Raw genomic sequence first — 20,682 nt, forward strand, 5'->3', positions numbered from 1 at the left:
TCTATCAAATGAACTTCTCTGAGTCGATGTCTGATACCAGTCGTCCTCTAGAGACCTGAGAGCATCGATTACCGTTCATCAGTCGTATTGACTAGCGTTACGGGTTAGCATTAAAGAGCTACGAGGCTGCAGCAAAACATTCGCTTTTTAATCTACGTAGTTCATTAACTGTGACACATTTGAACGTCTATAAACGAATATTCAGGCTCCACGGAGAAAGAGCCCAGCTGGGCCGGCAGCTTAGAACCCACAACCTTCAGGCTGTGATGCTAACCACCGCTAAAGGTAGCTAGCATCCAGTTAGAGCGGAGCGTTGATGGGAACCTGCCTGGTTTGGTTTTAGAGGTCGATATGAGTAGAGACACACTGATGGAGAGCAGGGTTGACATGCTAGCTGTTAGCATCACCATTAGCTGTTAGCATCACCATTAGCTGTTAGCATCACCTTTAGCATCAGCTCTAGAGTCTCTAAAACAGCTGATGAGGACACGACATCAACAATCAGACTAGACTAAGAGAGGTTTCAGTTTTATGAAGCGTTCTTCTTCTTCTACTAGCTCTCAAGCGTCAGAGTCTCCTTTTAAAGAGTTTCCTCTCTTTGACGTTTGGCTTCAGGTTTTTTTTCTGTTGGTACACGTTGGGACTCGTTCAACAGGGATCGATGCATCGATGACGGTGCAGAGTCGTTACAGCCTCGGTTAAATTCTATGCGTTTGTATTTTCCAGATCAGTAGAGCTCATTGATACCTGGCTGTGCCTCCGCCAGATGTTCTGGAGCGGCGCTCTGTCGGTCGATGCAGCAGGAAGTAAACACTCTGGGAGGAGGGGGAGGAGGGGGAGGAGGGGGGAGGAGGGGGGGGATGTGTCACGGCTCTCGAACGCTCATCTCCGAGCCTATTTGCAGATTTGTGTAACGGATCAGGATGTCATGAGTCACCCATTCATCCAGTTTCTTCGCCCACCCATTTATCCCTGCATTCATCCACCCACCCACACACTCATCCATCCATCAAGGCGTTTATTCACCCCCCACCCATTCATCCGTCAATCTGTCTTTTTATGATGGGCAGAGTCATTCAGAGGGACGAGCGCCGGGGCCGCCAACGGGGCCCCGATGATTCACGTCCTGGAGACGCCATCGCCGCCGTGGGATGTGTGTGTGTCGGGGTGTGTGTGTGTGTGTGTGCAGTCTACTGGGACAGGGCAGGAATTCGGGAGTGACAGTGGATGTAGTAATGGGACGTCTTGATTGATACGACTGGAGACTGCAGGAAGACACGGAGGTGGGGAGGAAAAGGGGGGAGGAGGGGTGAGATGGAGAGAAACAAGGTTAATAGAAAGAGAGAGAGAGGAAGGAGAGCTGAGGAGGACAGGTGAGGACGGGTTGGACAAAACGTCAATGTCCATGTGCAGCCATGGAGCAGAGGGAGGCGGCTGTGGGGGGGGGTTATTGTTTAGAGAGTTGCCCCGTCAAAGATCATTACAGTTTGATAAGGCAATAATCTTCAAGGGCGAATGGACCGCAGAGCAGACACGCCCAGATCTCTGCAGCTTTCCTCCAGAGTCCGTCCGTCCGTCCGTCCGTCCCTCCGTCCGGCCCAGGCCTCAGATCTCTGGCTGAAGATTAAAGCTGTTTATTAAAAAAAGTCTCCAGGTCCTCAACAGCTGGACTCACAAACAAACCATGAGACTGAAAGGAATGAGAGGCGGGGCTGGTTACTGGTTTGACCTCGGCAGACGATAAGAAACAGTTTGAAATGTCCTGAACTACAGACGACTGTGCTCTACTGTCGGTCTTCAGAATAGATCAGAGTAGAGTACTGACTCTATTTATACGTGGACTTCAGGAGTTTGTTCAGTTGTCTTTGTTTGTTTGGATGTACTAAGACCTGGATGACTGAGAAACTGAGAAACCTGTTTTATTTGTTTGAATCATCTGATGAAGACGTGGTTGTGAGGTGATCAGGTCAATGATGACTTGCGTGATGTGGTTTGGATCAGGCCTCGTGTTCGTGTTCGACTGTTGACCGTTGACCGTTGACTGTCAGTGACGGTTCCTGCAGCGTGGAGAAAAGTCATGAAACTGCAAACTTGACTTGAGGCTTCATTCAGAGTCTGAAACGTAGCTAGCTTCAGGATGAAGAGCTTCTTCAATAAGTCATGGAGTGAGTTTTCTTTGTAGCCTGAGGTGATGTTCTTGAAACGTTCTCCAGAACCTGAAGACGTTCTTTACCTTCTGTTAAACCGGTTCCCAGTCTCAGGGTATGAACAGGCAGTAAATCTATATGAGCGGCCGGCGGGAAGGCGGCGTGCTTTGAGTCAGTTTACGGCAGAGATGAAGTCGGAGGCGACCTCGGACAGAAACGTTTTCCTAACCTCCAGGATGAGTGACGTGTTGGCTGCAGCCTGGAGGCGCTCGGCTCCGCGTTTAGGTCCTGATTCACCTCAGACCAGGTGTCGAGCCTCCTCCTCCTCCTCCTCCTCCTCAGAGCCGAGCCTGTAATCAGCTCCGCTCGCCTGGAACGATATGAGTTCTGTTTGAAGACGGCCGACGCTCAACCTTCTGGACGAGCCCGCTCTGCGTTTGTTGCCGCGTGACCGAAAGTAATTCGCCTCGGCGAGTGTGCGCGCTTTGATAAAAGTCGTGTCAGACTGAGGATGAGCAGCAGATCTAATGTTGTTTCTCCACACGGTAGATTTATTAAAGCACGACCCTTGGGTTCATTTCTTCTCTCCTTCGTTTCCAAATAAAGACAAAAGACAGACGGTGCAGCTCTGGGTCCGTCCTCAGACACAGAGGCTCGTCTTTGAAGTGCACTAACTCATCAGCAGCTTCGTTGTTATTCTGAGACACGAGCAGACTCAGCAGCGCGGCCAATACCTTCATTGTTTGCTCGGCGCTATCGGAGGGTACAGGACTGCACTTTAAAAGACTGTCACCCACCAGAGAGGGGGAGAGAGGGGGGAGAGAGGGGGGAGAGAAGGGGGAGTCATTGGGGCAGGGAGCAGCAGTCAGAGAGAGAGGGAGCTATCTGGTGGTGGCAGTGCTCCTGCCTCCTCCACTCCCTCCAGACTCTGAATGAAGACGCGTGTCCATGCAGGTCTGTGCTGGTTTACATGCTACTACAGTAAATACCATTGTTGTCCCGGGGCCGGCAGGAAGTCCCCCGTCCCTCCGTCTCTCTGCTGAGACTGCAGATGAACTCAGCTCCTCTGGATCACGTTTCACTTTCCTCTGCTCGAGTTCTTCCTGCGGAGGAAACGTTGAGCTGTCGCAGTTTAGTTCAGCGTCACTCAGACTCAAATCAAGTCTTATATTTGTTGAAGAAAACTAAAGTCGTTCACCTCACAGGAGCCCTGGCATGTATTTAAACAGGTCTGATGCTAACACGCTAAACATTAGAGCGGCTAAACCCCAGCATGTTACCATTGTTGTTGTTAGCATTTTAGCTCTGGTCATTGGCTTCACCTGTGTCATCATTTATTCACAGTTTTTCTTTGCGTTTAGTTTTACTTCATGAGTTCTTACAATTTTCCACCTGAGAAACTTATTTTAAATGTATTGACATATTTAAACAGGTCTGATGCTAACGTGCTAAACATTAGAGCGGCTAAACCCCAGCATGTTAGCATTGTTGTTGTTAGCATGTTAGCTCCGGTCACTGGCTTCATCATTTTGTCTCAGCTTCCTCCGTGAACGTCGCTAACTCAGCGTCCTGCTGCTCTGACGAGCGTCTAAATCTCCTGATATTCTGGCTCAAGCTTCCAACCTTTCACTCAGTGCCTCCCCTCTCCTCCTCCTCCCCTCTCCTCCTCCTCCTCCTCCTCCTCCTCTTTGCTGTTCCCCTTCTCTTTCATTTTATCAGTTTGTGTTCAGATAACGCGTGTGCGACGTCGCCTTGTTAATCTGCAGAAATATCACGTTTTAATGGACTCATTATCATCAAAGAGGCTTTTTTTTCGTGCTTCACAGAGAAAACACGAGAAGTATTTAACGTGAACCAAAGACCGAATTATTGACAGCGACGTAGAAACATCAACTCTCTGACCTTCCTCTGGGCGTCCTGTGTTAACCCGTTTCATGCTTCTCTCTTTAATGTTTCTTTTCTGCTGCAAAGCGTCAGTTTCTCTCTACAGTCACCATGAGTTGAGGTACTGCAGTTACCCGTCATTCCAGCTGGTTTTATAAAAACGACTCTGGATTTAAAAAGTACGACGATAGAAAAGGGCACATCCAACTACACGTAGAATACTTTTGAAATGCTACAAATCTCTGAAAGCATTTAGTTTTCCATTTGAAGTAAAATAGTTGTGAAACTTAAATATCTCTTAATGAATTCATATTGAGTTGAGGAGTTGAGGAGCGACACCCAGCGCTGCAGCAGTGTCGTCTCCTTGTGACATTTACCCAAATCCCTTTACGGCTCAGCAACTTTCAGGTGAAAAACAAAACTCTGCTGATAAATATTAGCTCTCTGTCTCCCTCCGTGATAAATATAGCAGACAGAAGTGAAGGGGGGGAGGGGGGGGTGTCCAAGCGGCGGCGGCGGCGGCACCTTTAAAACCCCGCCAGTGAGCTGGAGGTCACTTTGCCACAGGGTGTGAAGGCCTATCAGCCGAGGCCGCCGTTATCGTAGAGATAAAGAACGGGGCCTTGGAGCCGAGACATCTGCAGGGACCGTGGAGGCGGAGGGAGCCGGGGTAGATCCAAGATACCGAGCCTCTGACCGAGCGGCCGGCTCTACGGGATTATATCCAGAATTTATTCAGTTTAAAAGAGAGACTGGATCACTGAGAGGACCATGAGAGACTCTGTGAACATGTGACCTGCTGACTGCTGGACTGGTTCTGTATCTCTGCAGAAACAACATTAATAAATAAATAAATAGGCTCTTTGTAGGAACATAATTATCTCCAGAACCAGGAGCTGCTCACAACTAATTCTACAAACAGTTTACATAAAGTAAACTTGTGATTCGTCTTCTAAGACTCTAGACATTCAGGACTGGAGGAGGACATAAAAAACCTCCTGCATTCATCAACATCCAGTAGTAGTAGTAGTAGTAGTAGTAGTAGTAGTAGTAGTTTGGAGGTTTTGTTTAGTTTGATTCTGAAGTAGAGACTCTGGAGGACGGTCATTCTGAAAGTGGAACAGAAATGCATTCTGGGATACCTGGCTGCACCAGCTCCACACTAGTTACCTCCCGTCGTGTCCTCAATAAAAAGGACGGTGCAAGAACACACTTAGGTGTTTGGTCAGATGGTTCTTTCAACTGGAACAGATGACGTTTCACAAGAACCCTCAACCCCCAGGTGATCAGATCATTTAACGTCAGAATGAGTGATCAGGCTGAGGTTGATGTACTGGTCCATGTACGTGTCAGGTAACAATAACACCTGTACCTCAGAGAGGGCAGCCAGGAGAGGAGCTCAGAGTTCAGGTGAAGGTGTGCTCTGGCGGCTGACTGCCTCCGCTCTGCTCTCTTCTCCCGTCTTGCCGCCTGCTTGTGTATTTATAGCTCCAGATAGGACAGATACGCAGATGAGAATTGATGACCTGCATCGCCAGGAGACGGGAGGAGATGCCTATCGCTGCAGACTCATCACACAAACACACAAACGCACCAACACACCAACACACGAGGATAAACCGGCAGCGTAGAGGAAGGAACACGTCTCTCAGGACTCAACATGCCGCTCACACACATGTGCTGCTGCTGCTGCAGGAATATCCAGGTCACTGCAGTGTGATGTTATCAGATGTGTACCTGCACACGGCTGACCCAGATCAGGCCGGTCTGAGTTAGCGGAGTAGGCGCGAGGCGTGTCTGCAGCGAGGAGCTAAACGGAGCCGGCGGCGAGGCGTGGCGGTGTCAGAGCACCCGAGGGCTTCTACGTCCACACGGTGGTTTTATTCAGGAAGTAGTGTCTGCTGGTTGTTAGCACGGGCTGGTTTTTGTAAAGTCGACTAATATGTGGTGAAAGTCGAGTCACTGTTGATGAGTCGATGACGTCACACATAGAAACACCTTGACCTGAATACACGAAGAAGCTACGGAGGCTTTTCTAAGTTTATTGAAGCTACTGTCGACTGTAGACCACGTCAACACCGTAAACACCGTCAGTCTCTCGCTCTGTAAACTCTCTACCATAACTACCATCTCTATCATGGTGCATTCACTGACATCAAGGACAAAAAACTCGCTCTACAACCACAGCAACAATGTCAACTAACAGAACTGAACATAAACACATGAGCTCATCAGTACTGTGCTCTACAGATATGTATAGTCTGTATAAAAACATGCAGCACCTCAGCACCATCAGTAGCATTTAATAGTCCTCCACAGCGTGTTGTTAGATGGGATAGTGTAGCAGCTAAAGGTCTAATAACTTTATCAGATAGTTGATGTGCAGCCTCCTTCTCTCTGTTACCACAGGACGTTTGGTCAAGTTGTTAACTGACTGCTGTCCAGAGGATTTGGACCGTTCCTCTGCTAGCGTTAGCATTAGCATGTCTTTTTTGCAGTAGTAGTTTAGTTGTATTTCAGGACTGACATGTCACGGTAGTATGGGCTTCATCTTTAGTGAAGAACCAATGACCCACTGGGCTCCTCACCTGTCTTCTAGGAGGCGGCCATGTTGTTATGGTCACGTGATCAGTGACTAGTCCACATGATGCTTAAAGAGTCATGGTACAGCAGTGAAGTTGACTGCTAGCCCTAGTTGTTAGACAGAAACCAAACTAAATGAGTAGCTGCTCTGAAGAAGAAGAAGTGATGGTTTGATTTCATCTAAAAGGAGACGCCGTTGTAAACTCCCTCTCCGGCTCCTAGGGTTGTGAAATGATTCATGATGTATAAATAAAGCGTGTGAGCTCACTCGTCTCACTGAAATAGTCGCTGCTGGATGCAGAGTGAGTGGAGCTCTGACTGACTTCAGCATATTTCAGCCTCTCACCTCCAAGAATAGTCAGCGCTGGGGTGTTTGCTCCTGTCTGAGCTGTCGGAGGCAGCGACGCTCGGTGGCGCCTGGAGAGGAAGAGTTCATGGAAGCGTCAGATTAAAGGGCCCAGATTAGCTGAGTGTTTGTGTGTGGTGGTGGTGGGGTGGGGGGTTAGAAGTGTAACAGGGGTTAGGGTCAGGAAGGTCCCGTCTCACCCGGCTGTCACTTTCAGTCACTAGCAGTCGTAACCAGCTGTCTGTCCAACACACACACACATGTGAGCAGATGTCTCTTCGCTGGTGGTCCCAGTAGGACATCATTAACACAACCGGCCTTATTTTAGATTTAGTTTCGTTTTAGTTTTAGTCTTAGTCTCATCCCTTGAAGCCTGTCCAGCTCTTCACACTCACTTTCTGAAGCTTTATAAAACAGATCATTTTTTAAATGGACTTCCTGCTGTGTCTTTCTTCATTCGTCACTTATTTGTGGATCTTTTAACTCCATTTATAGCTGCTGACGTTATATCCTTCACTTCCTGGGTCAGCCGTGGCTCACTAAAGCAGGTTGTTCAATCCCTGGTGCATGGACCACTCAATGAAACCTCCCGGGCCAAGGCACTGAACTCCAAGTCTCTTAACCCGTCCTCCTGCCATATTAATCTACATATGGTGGATAAAAGCTTCCATTGGGTGCGAGCTGTTGCTCTGTCCAAGCTCAAACTACCATCTGACAAAAACCAGTCCAGATACCTGGATGTGTTCTTGCCCCGCCCGTTTCATCCAGGACGTATCTGAGGAGGTAACCTGTGTGGACGTGGTCCAGCCAGGTATCCCAGAATCCAAAAAAAACTACAACCGTCCTTTGTCCTCCAGCGTCTGTATTTCACGAGTACAAAAGTCCAGAGTTAATGTACTCGGTACTGATCAACGGCTCAGCTCTGATGTCTGCAGCCGTCCCTCTGGAGCCCCGGCTTGTCCTCGCTGTCCAAAACTGTCCTCACAAAGAGGTTTATCACAAAGAACACGTCTCTGTAACTAGAAGAGATGATTTTGTCCAAAGCAGACAACAGGCTGAGAGGAAACCGGAATGCAGGAGGCTAATTGGACCAAGATTTAATTACTCTTTCCACCTACACATTCTTTAACTGTAATTATATTCCTCCCTCCCTCCTCTCTGTGATTGTTAATTCTTTCATGTTTCATTTCTGCAGCTATTGCAGTTTTATAATTAGCCTACAGAGATATTTCTCTTATGAGCTGTTAGAGTCTCTCTCTCTCTGTCTCTAATCAAAGTGTTTGTCTGTGTTTCACTAAAGAACCACAGTTCCCATGATTCCACCCCGCTGGTTTCATTTGTGTTTTTTATTTTTCAAATCCTCACATGGAGGAAGTGGAGCCCTGAGGAAGTTCAGGAGGATCAGCACCGATCCATGAGGACAATATTATCAGAAGCTTTTATCTGTCGCTGAAGGTCACGTGTTGGTTTGATGTCTTCGCTAAAGCCCTGGTTGAAGCAGTGAGGACGTCGTGTTGGATGTTTATGTGACCCGCTGGGCCGGGCTGGGCTGGGACGGGACGGGGTGGGACGGGACGGGACGGGATGGGACGGGACGGGCGGTGGATGATCCTGTTTTCCGTGAGAGGATTATTTGCTGGATAAGGATCTTGTTTTTGGAGATAATAAATATCGCTGCAGGCTGTCTGTCTGTGTAACTCTAGAATCTAAACCTTCCCCCTTTTAGAAAGCTGGGGGGTCCGGAAACAGCAGCCACACCTACAGCATGTCAGGACCTAGCTAACATGTCTTTTTCGGTGATGAATAGACCGACCTGGCCTGGCCTGGCCTGGCCTGGCCTGGTCTGGCCTGGTCTGGCCTGGCCCGGCTGGTGGACCATTAGTTTCATGTCGGCTGCAGCGCTGCAGCAGAGCTGGTGCTGCAGCCTCAACATCTCTTATACATATGCATTCACATCTGTGCCTCCAACCATCTGCAGGGTGGATGTAACACCCGCTATCACTTTCAAGCCCGATCATATTAACATCTGAGCCTCACCCGCGAGGTGACGTCTGCTGCCTCCCCATCCTTCTGTCGCGGGTTTTGTTTTTGGAGGCAGGTTCACATCTGCTTCCAGCTGTCCGTCACAGGCAGATCCCCAGCTACTCCCACATCACAGCAGGACCTCCACCGAGGAGCGGCCGGAAGCCTCCTCTGGGAGCCGTCGTTCCTGTCGGTCGGGTTATGTTGTTGTTGTTTTCACAGTTTCTCTGAATCCTGTTTTTTGTTCCGTTCGTGGCCCTCCTCTGTTCGTGACCCGTGGCACCAGGCAGACCTTGATGGAGCCGGTATCTGGCTTTGTTGTTTTGTAGAATGAACGTGTGAGAGGACATTTTGTTATGACTTTGAAAGCTGAACACTGAGCTGGTTCGCTTCAGATCACTTCAACCAACAAATTATTTTTTGAAGGAAACTAAGCTTCCACCAAGCGAGAACTTAGTTTTTGATATCCAACATCGATTCATAGAGTCCATGGCATTACCTGCATCCTCTTTTAACGGATCTTGGTTTTGTGTAACTGGTTTCAGAGACGATGTGATTAGCGTCAGGATTTAAAACGTTTGAGGACAAAAGCAAAGACACATGACAGATGAGAAGATGGAGGAGACACAACAAACCCCTGGAACCAACGTTAGTTTGAAGTAAACTTGTTTTGAAATGAACTGATATTGAATCGAAGCGAGCAATCAGAAACCTAGCCTTGTATCTAAACATCATAGGGCTGGTGTCTAAACGGTAGAATTATTTAGAAACTGGAATATCTGTAAATGAAATGTGACTTAATCATTATCAGCAGTACCTAGGCCCCACTGGAGCTTTTAATGAGTTAAAAGTCTTCAAAAAAAAGTTCAGTCTTCTTAAATTGTCGTATCTTCTGTTTTTCTTAAGGCGTTGAGGCGTAATCGTTTTTTTTCTACTATCATTTCAATGATTTACTTTAATTGAAACACAGTAATCATAAATAAATCATGAAAATAGTTATTTTTATTTTTATAATAATCTAATCTTAAAGACTTTGGATGCTGTGTTCACCCACCATCTGCCCCAACCACCTCCTGATTTATGAATGTTCAGTCGTTTACTAAAGTTTTCCAGATGATAATTCCCAACGTGACCGGGGAAGAAGAATTGAGTAATTAATGAAAGTAATTCCTCCTCCTCCTCCCCCTCCTCCCCCTCCTCCCCCCCCCCTCCTCCCCCTCCTCCCCCTCCCCCTCCTCCTCCTCTGAACATGCTTCATAACTCCCAGCCTTCGCGCTCACACATATGTTCCGTCCGCGGTCGTAGCTAGCGCCGCATCCAGCCGCAGCCTGGATTTGCATCGTGATTGATTGCATTTGTTCGGCTGCATTGTGTGGCGGTGGAGCTGCAGCCTCTTCCTCCAGCTGCAGCCGAGCTAATTGCGAATGTAATTACGAGTGGGAGTGCAGATTAATCTGAATCCATTTTGAAGCAGGTTTTGGAGGCAGCGCGGATTGTTTCCGACGCCGAGGTCACAGTTTTTGTTCACGACGCTTTTGTTTTGAAATTCATCCGTAAGTATCCGATAATCAGGTTTGGATTATCACAGAGACCCACTCGTCCCTCCCTCCCTCCCTCTCTCTCTCTCCCACACATTATATAAACGGACAATGCAGACTTCTCACATCCTCACACCGGAAGAATAATCTCCATCTGTTTACACCACACATTAGTCTGGAGGAGAGAGAGCCGGATAAAGACCTGAGACGCTCCTGATCTCTGAGCTGAATATCTAGACGTTATTGTAGGTAAAACACGCTCTGATCCAGCCTGAAGTCTGTGGTCAGGAGGGAAACCCCGTGAGCTGGGGTATGTTTGGTGTCTGGTGCATCTGGGTGGGACGGTGGTAATATCTGCGTGGCGTCAGTGTCAGCTGTCGGTCTGGGGAACATTATTAGAAACACTCTTGACCCGTCTGAACCAATAATAGAGAAGCATCAGCTGTGACTTTGGAGGATTTAAAGGTGACAGGAGAAGAGGGGACCAAGGTGGAGTCTGAAGGAGGGACTAGCAGAGATTTAAAGGTGCCACTGAAGTGCTGACAAGATGGTCTGTCTCTCTGATTAGCTTCCATGGGACGGGGGTGGCGGTGGTGGTGGTGGTGGGGGTTGGGGCTGTTCTTTAATTGGCCCCTGAGCATGTTCTGTGTTCTCATTGGTCGCTGAGAGAATTCCTGTACAGGTTTAGACAGGCTCTCTTACCCCCAGCACAACAACACTGGGATATAAAGCTTGAGGTCTTGAAACGTGACCAGTTCAGTCAGACTCCATCTGAATCCAGAGATTAAAAAAAAACCCTCTTCATCAGCTGACGTGTATGACTACTGTTACTCTTCTGTCCATCACCACGTTGAGCCCCGCCCCCAAACGATCTGATTGGCCCAGTAGATCTTTGCTGGAGCAGAATCAGTTCCCAACAGAGAGTCTCCAGTGTTTCTATGCTGCGTTAGGAGGTAAATCTATCCGATCCTGGATCCTCTGGTGCAAACTGATGGTCTTTGTGTCTGTCCTGAAGTATAAAAGACTTCAGTCTTGTTGTCTCGACAGTCATAAAAGTTGTAACGAGGCATAAAACTCACTCTGACCACAAGGCCACAGCCCCCCCTGCCTCCCACCCCTCCATGAATCTATATATAGATGCTCTCTGAGCAGTCCTCACACTGTGATCTGTGTCTGATGACAAAGGATCATCTCTCTGATTCCCTATTTCTTTTTTAGCCCTACATCTCCACCCTGCAACCCCCCCCCCGTTACCCCATCGGCTCAAGGACTCCAACATAAAGTGGAGACGAGAGCGTTGAGAGTTTTGATCCGCGGAGACTCTGGATCAGAACATCCCAAGCTACGACACGGTGGCTTTTAATTACGTTTGGGGAAGTCCGCTCTGAATCATTCCTCGAGCGCCGTAAATCTCTGCGACGTGCTGGCGAAGTAATTAAAGGACAGTAAGAGGCTCTGACCGACCGAGGGAGAGTCACACAGACATGGTTACGGGCCTGTTCGGAACAAAAGGTGTCGCCATGGCGTCCAGTAAACTAGTTTCAGCCTTCTCTTCCTCTGACTAAAGGGTAACCTTATAGCTGTGGGAGCCATGTGGAGCGTCTCTTAGTGGTCCTTAGTTGATGTTTTGACCAATCAAGAGACTCACTGTTTATTGAAAACTGTCCCACGTCCTCCCTCCAGTCTTTCTCTCTCTCCGTCTCTTATTCGATCCATCCTGAACGTCCTTGTCCTCCTCCCTCTCCATCTGTGCCAGAGTGATCGATGCTGGGAGGCGGGTGGGTGGGTGGGTGGAGCGTGGGTGAGGAGGTAACGACAGCCGGAGTAGAAGATTTCTTGTCTTGTCCCTCATTGTGCTCATTGACAGCTTTTCTTTCTGCGCCTGCACCGACGGCTCGCCGAGTCTTTTCACAGCAGCACTCCCCTGATTGTCACGCACTGAATAGACTGAGTGTGTTTGTGATAGGTGAGGGAGTGCCGGGAGAAAAAGAAAAGAGGACGAATGGCCTTGAAGGTTTTGGATATGTGAGAGAGAAGGTGTGGTGTACCTTAAACCCCTGGAGGAGGAGGAGGAGGGGGAGGAGAGGGGGAACAGGAAGTGTTCTGGATAAAGAAAGTTGTGTGAGGTACAACTACAAGACATCCTGAGACAGAGAAGCAATGAAAGCATTAGAAAGAGAAAACACACTGAAGAACAGAGAAAAAGCAATAAGAGGAAAGAGGAGGGATGTGGCCCCGGGCGATGCAGCTGAAGGTACCTGACATGAAAGGGAAGGAGTTGATCCATAGCGGCCATCTTGGACTAGTTTGGAGAGGAATGATTCCAAAGGTGGTATCAGTCAAAGTCCTGACTTTCACAAGGATGAAAAACTGGAAGAGAAAGTTAGTTCTTCTTGGGGGAGGAGGGGAAACAACAAAGAGTCTGAGATCAGGACCATCTGTAGCAGGACCCTTGTTCTTCTTGTAGCAGAAGACTCTGAGCAAACGTTTGGGCTCGTTGCCCCGTCTGTTGGAGGAATTTGGGACGATCAACCCAAATGTTTCCAAATGTTTTGCCCAGTTCTTATAGGACAGGAAGTGAGGAAGTCAAAGGGAGACTGAAGAGTGTTCAGGGCACAACTGATCGGGCACGTACGATCATCAACTGTTGTGAAAATCTGTTCTGATAAACAATTCTATTAATTGATGTTGAAAGTGGCCAATCGGGTAGCCCGCTGTGGCTCAGAGTAGCCAATCAGAGGAGATCTTTATGTCGACGTCAGAAACTTTGTTCAAAACTTTGTTGACGGATGAAACGGTTGAAAGCTGAGATGGAGCTGGAGCTTGAGTTAAAATGCTAATTTATTGAGTGTAAACTGCCATAGACGTATGCTAACTGTATTAGCATGTAGCTCATGAGTGAAATCTTTGCAGCTCATGATAAAACAAAGTTTTTGTCCAAAGGTGAGACACGTCAAGGACGAGGCGGCAGCAACAAAGAGTCTTTTGAGTCGGTCAGAAGCTGCTTGGGAGGCCGAGTGTTGTTGTTGCCAGAAACGTCCTGCAGTGATTTCACTTTCTCCAGCGGGCATCTGCTTCAGGGCAAAGTGAGACACAGTGGGGAAGTGGGGGGATGGGGGGGGGGTGTCTCACTTTCCCCCTCTTTACTCTTTCACTCTTTCTTTTCCGCTTTCTGTCCATCCCTCAGTGAGCGAAAGCCCTCGGGGGAAATCATTTGTGTTGTGGCGCATGGAGGGGATCCTCTGCTCCATGAAAGAGCTGGATGAATAACAAACCTCAGCCCTGACAATGGACACACACACAACACACACACAGACACACAACACACACAACACACACACACACAACAACACACACACCTACACACACACTCAGTTTGACCCGTCTCACAATAGAGGAAGCATGCATTCATTAGCGGTTCCAAGAAAGCTTCGACTGGTTCTCCATTGTTGGCTAATCCAAGGTCCCACCGTATATCACCTTCACCTCCCCCCTCATCCACCCATCCTCTCTCTCTCTCCATCACGTGTCTTTCCCTCACTCTTTCATTCTTGAGCTGAAGTTACTGGATAACCTACGACTTAAAAGGAGGAGAGAGAGAGAGGCAGAGCTGTTGTAAGATCTAATCAGATTACTCCCCAGCATCGTATGATAATATGGTTCTCCTCCTACACACCGTGGATTTAGAGGCCGAACTCCTGAAGGCGATTGACTTTTGATTGAGTGTGCGAGGCGTTTTAATTTTTTGAGGTGTGTTTTCGTCGTGAGCGCGTTGAAAGAAACTCCAACGCTAACCCTCTGCCTTCTGTCTTTGTCTCCGCACAGATCTCAAAGGTGCTCGGCCACAATGGGACTCCTAAACCTCTGAGGGGGGCGAGCGACAAAAGGTCCGAGGGGGAAGAGGAAGAATAAAGCCGAGTGAGCGAGGACAAAAGAGGAGGAGGAGGCGGAACAGGAGAAGGAGGGAAGATTCCTGCTCGGCGCCAGGCAAGAAGAGTGGGTGGAGAAGGAGAAGGAGGGAGCTTTGAAAAGAGGGATTTGCTCTATCTGTTGGGGGTGCATGCTCACCCCTAATTCGCCCCCTCCCACTTGGACATCCTCCTTTTTATTTTTTGTTCCTGCGTCAGGCCCGACAAGAGGCGAAGAATGCACAGTAAGCTGAGTTTGTGGCGGCTCGGGGCGAGCCGGGGCCTGGACGTGAGACTACCCAGGACTAGAGTCTTGCTGCTGGGCTTCCTCGTCCTGGCTGCGACAGGCTGGCTGCCGTCGCCGGCCCACGCGGAGGTGGAGATCGACATGCTGGGCGACGTGGTGTTCATGGAAGCGGGCGGAGAGAGTGAGAGAGGCGGGAGCGAGCTGGAGGCGTCCATGCACTCCTCGCTCCTTCAGGACTTCCAGGAAGCGACGGAGGGAATGCAGGCGATGGATGTGGTCGACGTGGCGGCGGCTCAGCAGAAGGCGGCGGCGGCGGCGGCGGCGACGACGCCCACGGCCTTCCCAGACTCCTCTGCGGTGGTGGGCCGGATTTTCCAGATGAAGGTGCCCAACAAGATGGAGGACGTTTACCTGGGGGACATCGTCAAGGTGAGGACCCCCCCGACACAGACACAACAGCAGGGTTTATGGCCTCCATGTGCAGTTCATGGTGGTGGTCAGTTATTGAGCATTTAGGACATGTTTGACATCAGGACCATCCTTGTTCTTCTTGTAGCAGGAGACTCTGAGTGAACGTTTGGGCTCGTTGTCCCGTCTGTTGGCAGAATGTGGGACGATCAACCCAAACATTCCTAAAACTTTTGTCCAGTTCTCATAGGACAGGAAGTGAGGGAGTCAAAGAGCTGGACCAACAGGTTGTAAACATTGTTTAAGACAGAGCAACTACCACCAGTGTAGGTGGAAAGTGCTCCTTTAAAGTGAAGCCAAGTCATGTGGAGCTCCCCCTGGTGGCTGGCTGCAGTACAGCTTGTATAAGCCCCGCCCCTCTATGTTAGTGGGTGGGACTTGGTCTAAACTAAAACACTAAAGTACACGTCACATCCGTTTTAGGTAGTTAATATAATGCTAATGATTTAGTTATTTGACACTATAAAAACAGGATCATGATGATTGACAGTTGCCATTGACAACCACTCAATGAAGCGACCCGTTTAACCAATGGGAGGAAGCGAAGACGCAATGTCCAATTTTTTTACATTCTGCGGGAAAAGCGGTAAACACCAACAGAGAGGGTTAACAACAGACGTTTGACATGGAAGGCGCCAGAAACTCTGTTCTGGATAAAAAACTTGGTTGTTGGATAAAAACTAGTGGAAAGCGGCGATGAAGATGGAAACTTGGATGTATCTTGTCGTGAAAAGTTATGCTAAGCTAATTTATTGAATGTAAACTGCCATAGACGAACGCTAACTGGATTAGCGTGTAGTTTGTGAGTGAACTCGCTGGAGGAAAGACCTGCTAAGCTAGTTTCTAAGCTAGTTTCTAAGCTAATGCTACACCGTCACATGTGGTGTCTGAGTCGTAGGCTTCTAAGAGCGCTGCCCTCCCTCTTTCTTCCTCTTCCTCTTCATTCATTCATTCATCTCTCTCCAGGCTAAACCTTTAATATCTTTCTCCACGCCATCCATCCCTCTCTCCTCCTCCTTCTGCTCTTAATTATACGTTCACTTTTAAACCCTCTATCTCCCCCGTCTCTCTCTCTCTCTCTCTCTTTATCTCCCCCATCACATTCCAGCCTTTCATATCCTGCTGCTAACCCCCCCCCCTCCTCCCCCCAGCTCCATCCCTCCATTACTTTTTAACTCCCATCTTTCTTCCAGCCCCGTCACATCATCACGTCACATCACATCAATCAAATGATGAGCAGCATGAGAACGTTCACGTCCTTGTTTTCATATTTAACGTTCTGGTAAATCTTTATTTTTAGGATCTAACCTTCATCTTTCAGTTCACTCTTCTCCTCGTCATCCTCCTTGTCTTTGTCCATCTCCTCCATCTTTCTCTCCATCGATTCCTCTCTTCATTTCATCCCTTCATTCGGCTCATCTTCCTCTCACTATCCTCCTCCTCCTCCTCCTCCTCCTCCTCCTCCTCCTCCTCTCCCTCTGTTTGTCCCACATGGCCACAGCCTCTTCCAAAAACTGATTATATCTGCCACACTATAAGCCGGGGGATGGGGGGGGGGGGGGGTTCTATTAAAGCAGGTAGGACCTGACAGCCAGGACAAATAAGCCCCCCACCAAAAAAAAAATGAAAAATCATAATGGGTGAAGTTTAAAGAAGGAAGGGAGCAGAGGAGGAGGTCATGACCTCAGAGAGACCTCCTGAAACTAGAAGGTCACAGATGAGATCCAGGAAATGAACAGCTCCCCTACCTCCCCCTTCATCTCTAGCACCCCCCCATCCTCTCCTCCATTACAAATTCCAATGCTTTATTCTGCCTCCTCCCTCCTCCTCTTCAGATGTGAGTCCCCCCCCCCCCCAGGTATTTGGAAGGTCGGTGAACAAGGTTGCAGAGCGAAAGGCCAAATCAATTGGGTTCCTGCTGCCCCTCTCATACTAATGGCCTTTTCTTATGAAAATGTGCCAGAGCTTGAGAGGTCTCCAGCTCCGTGACGGCCGGTCTGCTCATTCACCTTTTACTGAGCCCCCCCCCATCAGCATTTATCCATTCATACAGCGTCTATGTGAGGAGGAGGAGGAGGAGGAGGAGGAGGACGAGGAGGAGGAGGAGGAGGAGGACGAGGACGAGGAGGAGGAGGACGAGGAGGAGGAGGAGGTCCGATAGGTCTGAAAGCAGACCTTACAATAAACCTTTAGCTTTGCTCTGAGGTGACACAGATTGTGTTTTCTTGACTTTTATGGAAGAGACATTTAAACCTGGACTGTTGTTCTGTACACATGTCCTCATGTCCTCAGATTATTGGTTCTAGGTTTAGATTATGTTGTGTTCCTTCTGTGGTTAAAGACACGTTTATTTTCCTCCAAGCAACGTTAAATGTCCTAGAGTTGGTCTCCTGTAGCGTCCTAAAGTCTGTCCTTGTCTTCTCCTAGAGTTGGTCTCCTGTAGCGTCCTAAAGTCTGTCCTTGTCTTCCTTGTCTTCTCCTAGAGTTGGTCTCCTGTAGCGTCCTAAAGTCTGTCCTTGTCTTCTCCTAGAGTTGGTCTCCTGTAGCTTCCTAAAGTCTGTCCTCGTCTTCCTTGTCTTCTCCTAGAGGTGGTCTCCTGTGTCTTCCTAAAGTCTGTCCTTGTCTTCCTTGTCTTCTCCTAGAGTTGGTCTCCTGTAGCTTCCTAAAGTCTGTCCTTGTCTTCCTTGTCTTCTCCTAGAGTTGGTCTCCTGTGTCTTCCTAAAGTCTGTCCTTGTCTTCCTTGTCTTCTCCTAGAGTTGGTCTCCTGTAGTGTCCTAAAGTCTGTCCTTGTCTTCCTTGTCTTCTCCTAGAGTTGGTCTCCTGTAGCGTCCTAAAGTCTGTCCTCGTCTTCCTTGTCTTCTCCTAGAGTTGGTCTCCTGTGTCTTCCTAAAGTCTGTCCTTGTCTTCCTTGTCTTCTCCTAGAGTTGGTCTCCTGTAGTGTCCTAAAGTCTGTCCTTGTCTTCCTTGTCTTCTCCTAGAGTTGGTCTCCTGTAGCTTCCTAAAGTCTGTCCTTGTCTTCCTTGTCTTCTCCTAGAGTTGGTCTCCTGTAGCTTCCTAAAGTCTGTCCTTGTCTTCCTTGTCTTCTCCTAGAGTTGGTCTCCTGTAGCTTCCTAAAGTCTGTCCTTGTCTTCCTTGTCTTCTCCTAGAGTTGGTCTCCTGTAGCTTCCTAAAGTCTGTCCTTGTCTTCCTTGTCTTCTCCTAGAGTGGACTGGATTCAGTCCAATAAATCTTTCAGTCAAAGTTAATGTAGTGTGGAGAGGGTAGCTGGTACCTTGTGTTCTCTACTCCAGAAATGTTCTGGTCATCCAACGCTGCCATAAACTCCCTAACCCTCTCTGGAAGATGTTTCTCCTTGACGCTGTCTCCAGGAAACTTTTCTCTTCTTTTAAACGTTCAGTGTTTGTTGTTGTTGTTTGGGTGCAGCCTTTGACTGAGTGGACTCCATGGATTCTGTTTAGATGATCAACTACTACCACCTCACCACACATCCACATTACACTAGTTACTGACTAACAGAGGACGACCTTCATGGTTAGGTTCTTATTCTACTTCTTTCTTTTATCGTCTTCCTCATTTCTTCTTCTTCTTCTTCTTCTTCTTAAATTTGTTGGTATCTTTGACACTAGCCAGGTGTTCCCGTTCTCAGCATCGTAGGACCCAGGAGGTAGAACCTGTGTTAGAGCTGCAGTCAGTGCTGAAGCTGGTCTGGTTGGTGAATGTCTCCGCTGAGCTGCTGGTGAACGGTTACGTGTTTTTTAATATTTGTACTTGGACTCGTTTCCAAACCGTTTGGGGCCAGAAACCATTTTGTATTCTCTTTGATGGAGACAAGCTTTCCAATTTGATTTCTGCCTCTCGCTCCTCTCTGGGAATATTTGTGGCAGGTTAACCTTGTCTTTGAGAGGAAGTGATGTTAAACTTTTTTTTAGTTTGAAATGAAAACGTGTCCGGGAGTCGGTGTGAAGGTTGAAGCATGTGAGGAGCTGAGGAGCTGCTGGGACCGAACGACCGACCCTGCTGCTGGTTCATCGTCAGCGCTGTTATTAATGGAAGTGGCTGGAAGAAGAGATGAGTGCTCTCCATGGCCTCATTACCACAATCACCAGTGTGATTAGCTGATTGGCTGCTGGGCTGGCTGGCAGGACGGACTCTGCTTTTTTTTTTTATGTTCCAGGAAATAACTGACGAAGATGAAAATTCTTTTGTGCCTCTGGGAAAAAAAACTGAGTCCAGCAGTGTGTGGTTGAGAGTAGATATTTCTCTGTTTGCCTCCGAGCACATGTTACAAATTCCTTTGTTATATTAATGTTTTGATGTCGGCTAACGCGTTCGTAATTACTCTGGAAGCTCCGTCTGTGTCCAACATGTAAAAAAGCCTCAAAGGGAAAAACTCTGGAGGACTCGGTTTATTTGGTCAAACTGGAGTCTGCTCGAAATATCAGACACAGAGAGAGAGAGACAGAGAGAGAGAGAGAGAGGTTTAAAGAAATGAAATGAATGAATGAATGAAAGAATATTAAGAATAATGAAACTGAAAGTACATGTTGGACGCTGTGGTGTCATGCCACAAAGGAAAGAAGGAAGGAGACACTTTTATCTGGACTTTAAGTTTGGAAAATTAAGAATTAAGAAAAACCTTTATTTGTCCTGCAGTGGGGAAATTGTAGTTTACAACAAAATACAAAAGGGCAGAAAAATATCAAGAGTAAAAAGGGTATTAAATGCACAGATGGACCTGATGTAGCTGGTTATGAAGCTGTACACAGTAAAACAGTAGGGATGCACCGAATATTTGGCTACCAAAAATTTTCGCCCAAAAACCGAAAATGCACTTTTGGGCCATTTTCGTCCGAAAAATTTTTGGTGGCCGAAAGACTTTTATCGCCGTATATAAAGTATTTTATAAAGACCCACTGATAGTGATTTGCAAAACGTGTGATGCTGAAATTTCAAGACGTGTGCATCTGCGAAGTCGTGTTTAATTTATCACCTGAAATCCAAACATCCAACGATCGACCGGTAGATGGTGAAGGCAGTGTGAGTAGATCGTGTGCCACTGGAAAAAATAAATAGTCTAATCATTTATCTGCTCTACGTCCAAAACAAACAGCAAGACAAACGTTCATCTTTTTGTTTAGTTTTTTCACTTTTTATTGCGGCACAGCTCCAGTTAAGATACCGTCTTTCTTAAAGGGACAGCGCTGTCTGTCTAAAGGTGCAGTGCACCAATTTTTCTTAATAAAAATAAAAACAATTATTGCTCCATTATTATTTAATGTACACGAGTGGAGTCAAGTTAAACATTTTATTTAGAATTTTATTTGATTTTATATTGTGCACTGTTCTAATGTGCTAAATAAATATTTTCATAATTTTGTAATTGATTTATTCTTTGAAACATTAATATTAATTCATGAAATTGCAATGTCTTGATTTTAGTGAGTTAGTACAGTCATAGCCATAAATGCAGTGGTACTAATAATTGTCATAATAATTTCTTTCGGTTTTCGCTTTCGGCCAAGAATATTCATTTCGGTGC

General features: G+C 47.6%; 1 protein-coding gene across 1 annotated transcript in view; it reads left to right on the plus strand.

Moving 5' to 3' along the window:
* Positions 1 to 20,682, plus strand: part of dag1 (dystroglycan 1) — a 42,681-nt gene that overhangs the window by 9,379 nt on the left and 12,620 nt on the right. Inside the window, exon 2 of the mRNA XM_084543662.1 lies at positions 14,346 to 15,104. Within this exon, the coding sequence (XP_084399788.1) occupies positions 14,667 to 15,104 (438 nt within the window). The 5' untranslated portion in view covers positions 14,346 to 14,666. The remainder of the gene's footprint in view (positions 1 to 14,345; positions 15,105 to 20,682) is intronic.

Source organism: Chelon labrosus, assembly GCF_963514085.1.
Source record: "Chelon labrosus genome assembly, chromosome: 4".
NCBI lineage: Eukaryota > Metazoa > Chordata > Actinopteri > Mugiliformes > Mugilidae > Chelon > Chelon labrosus.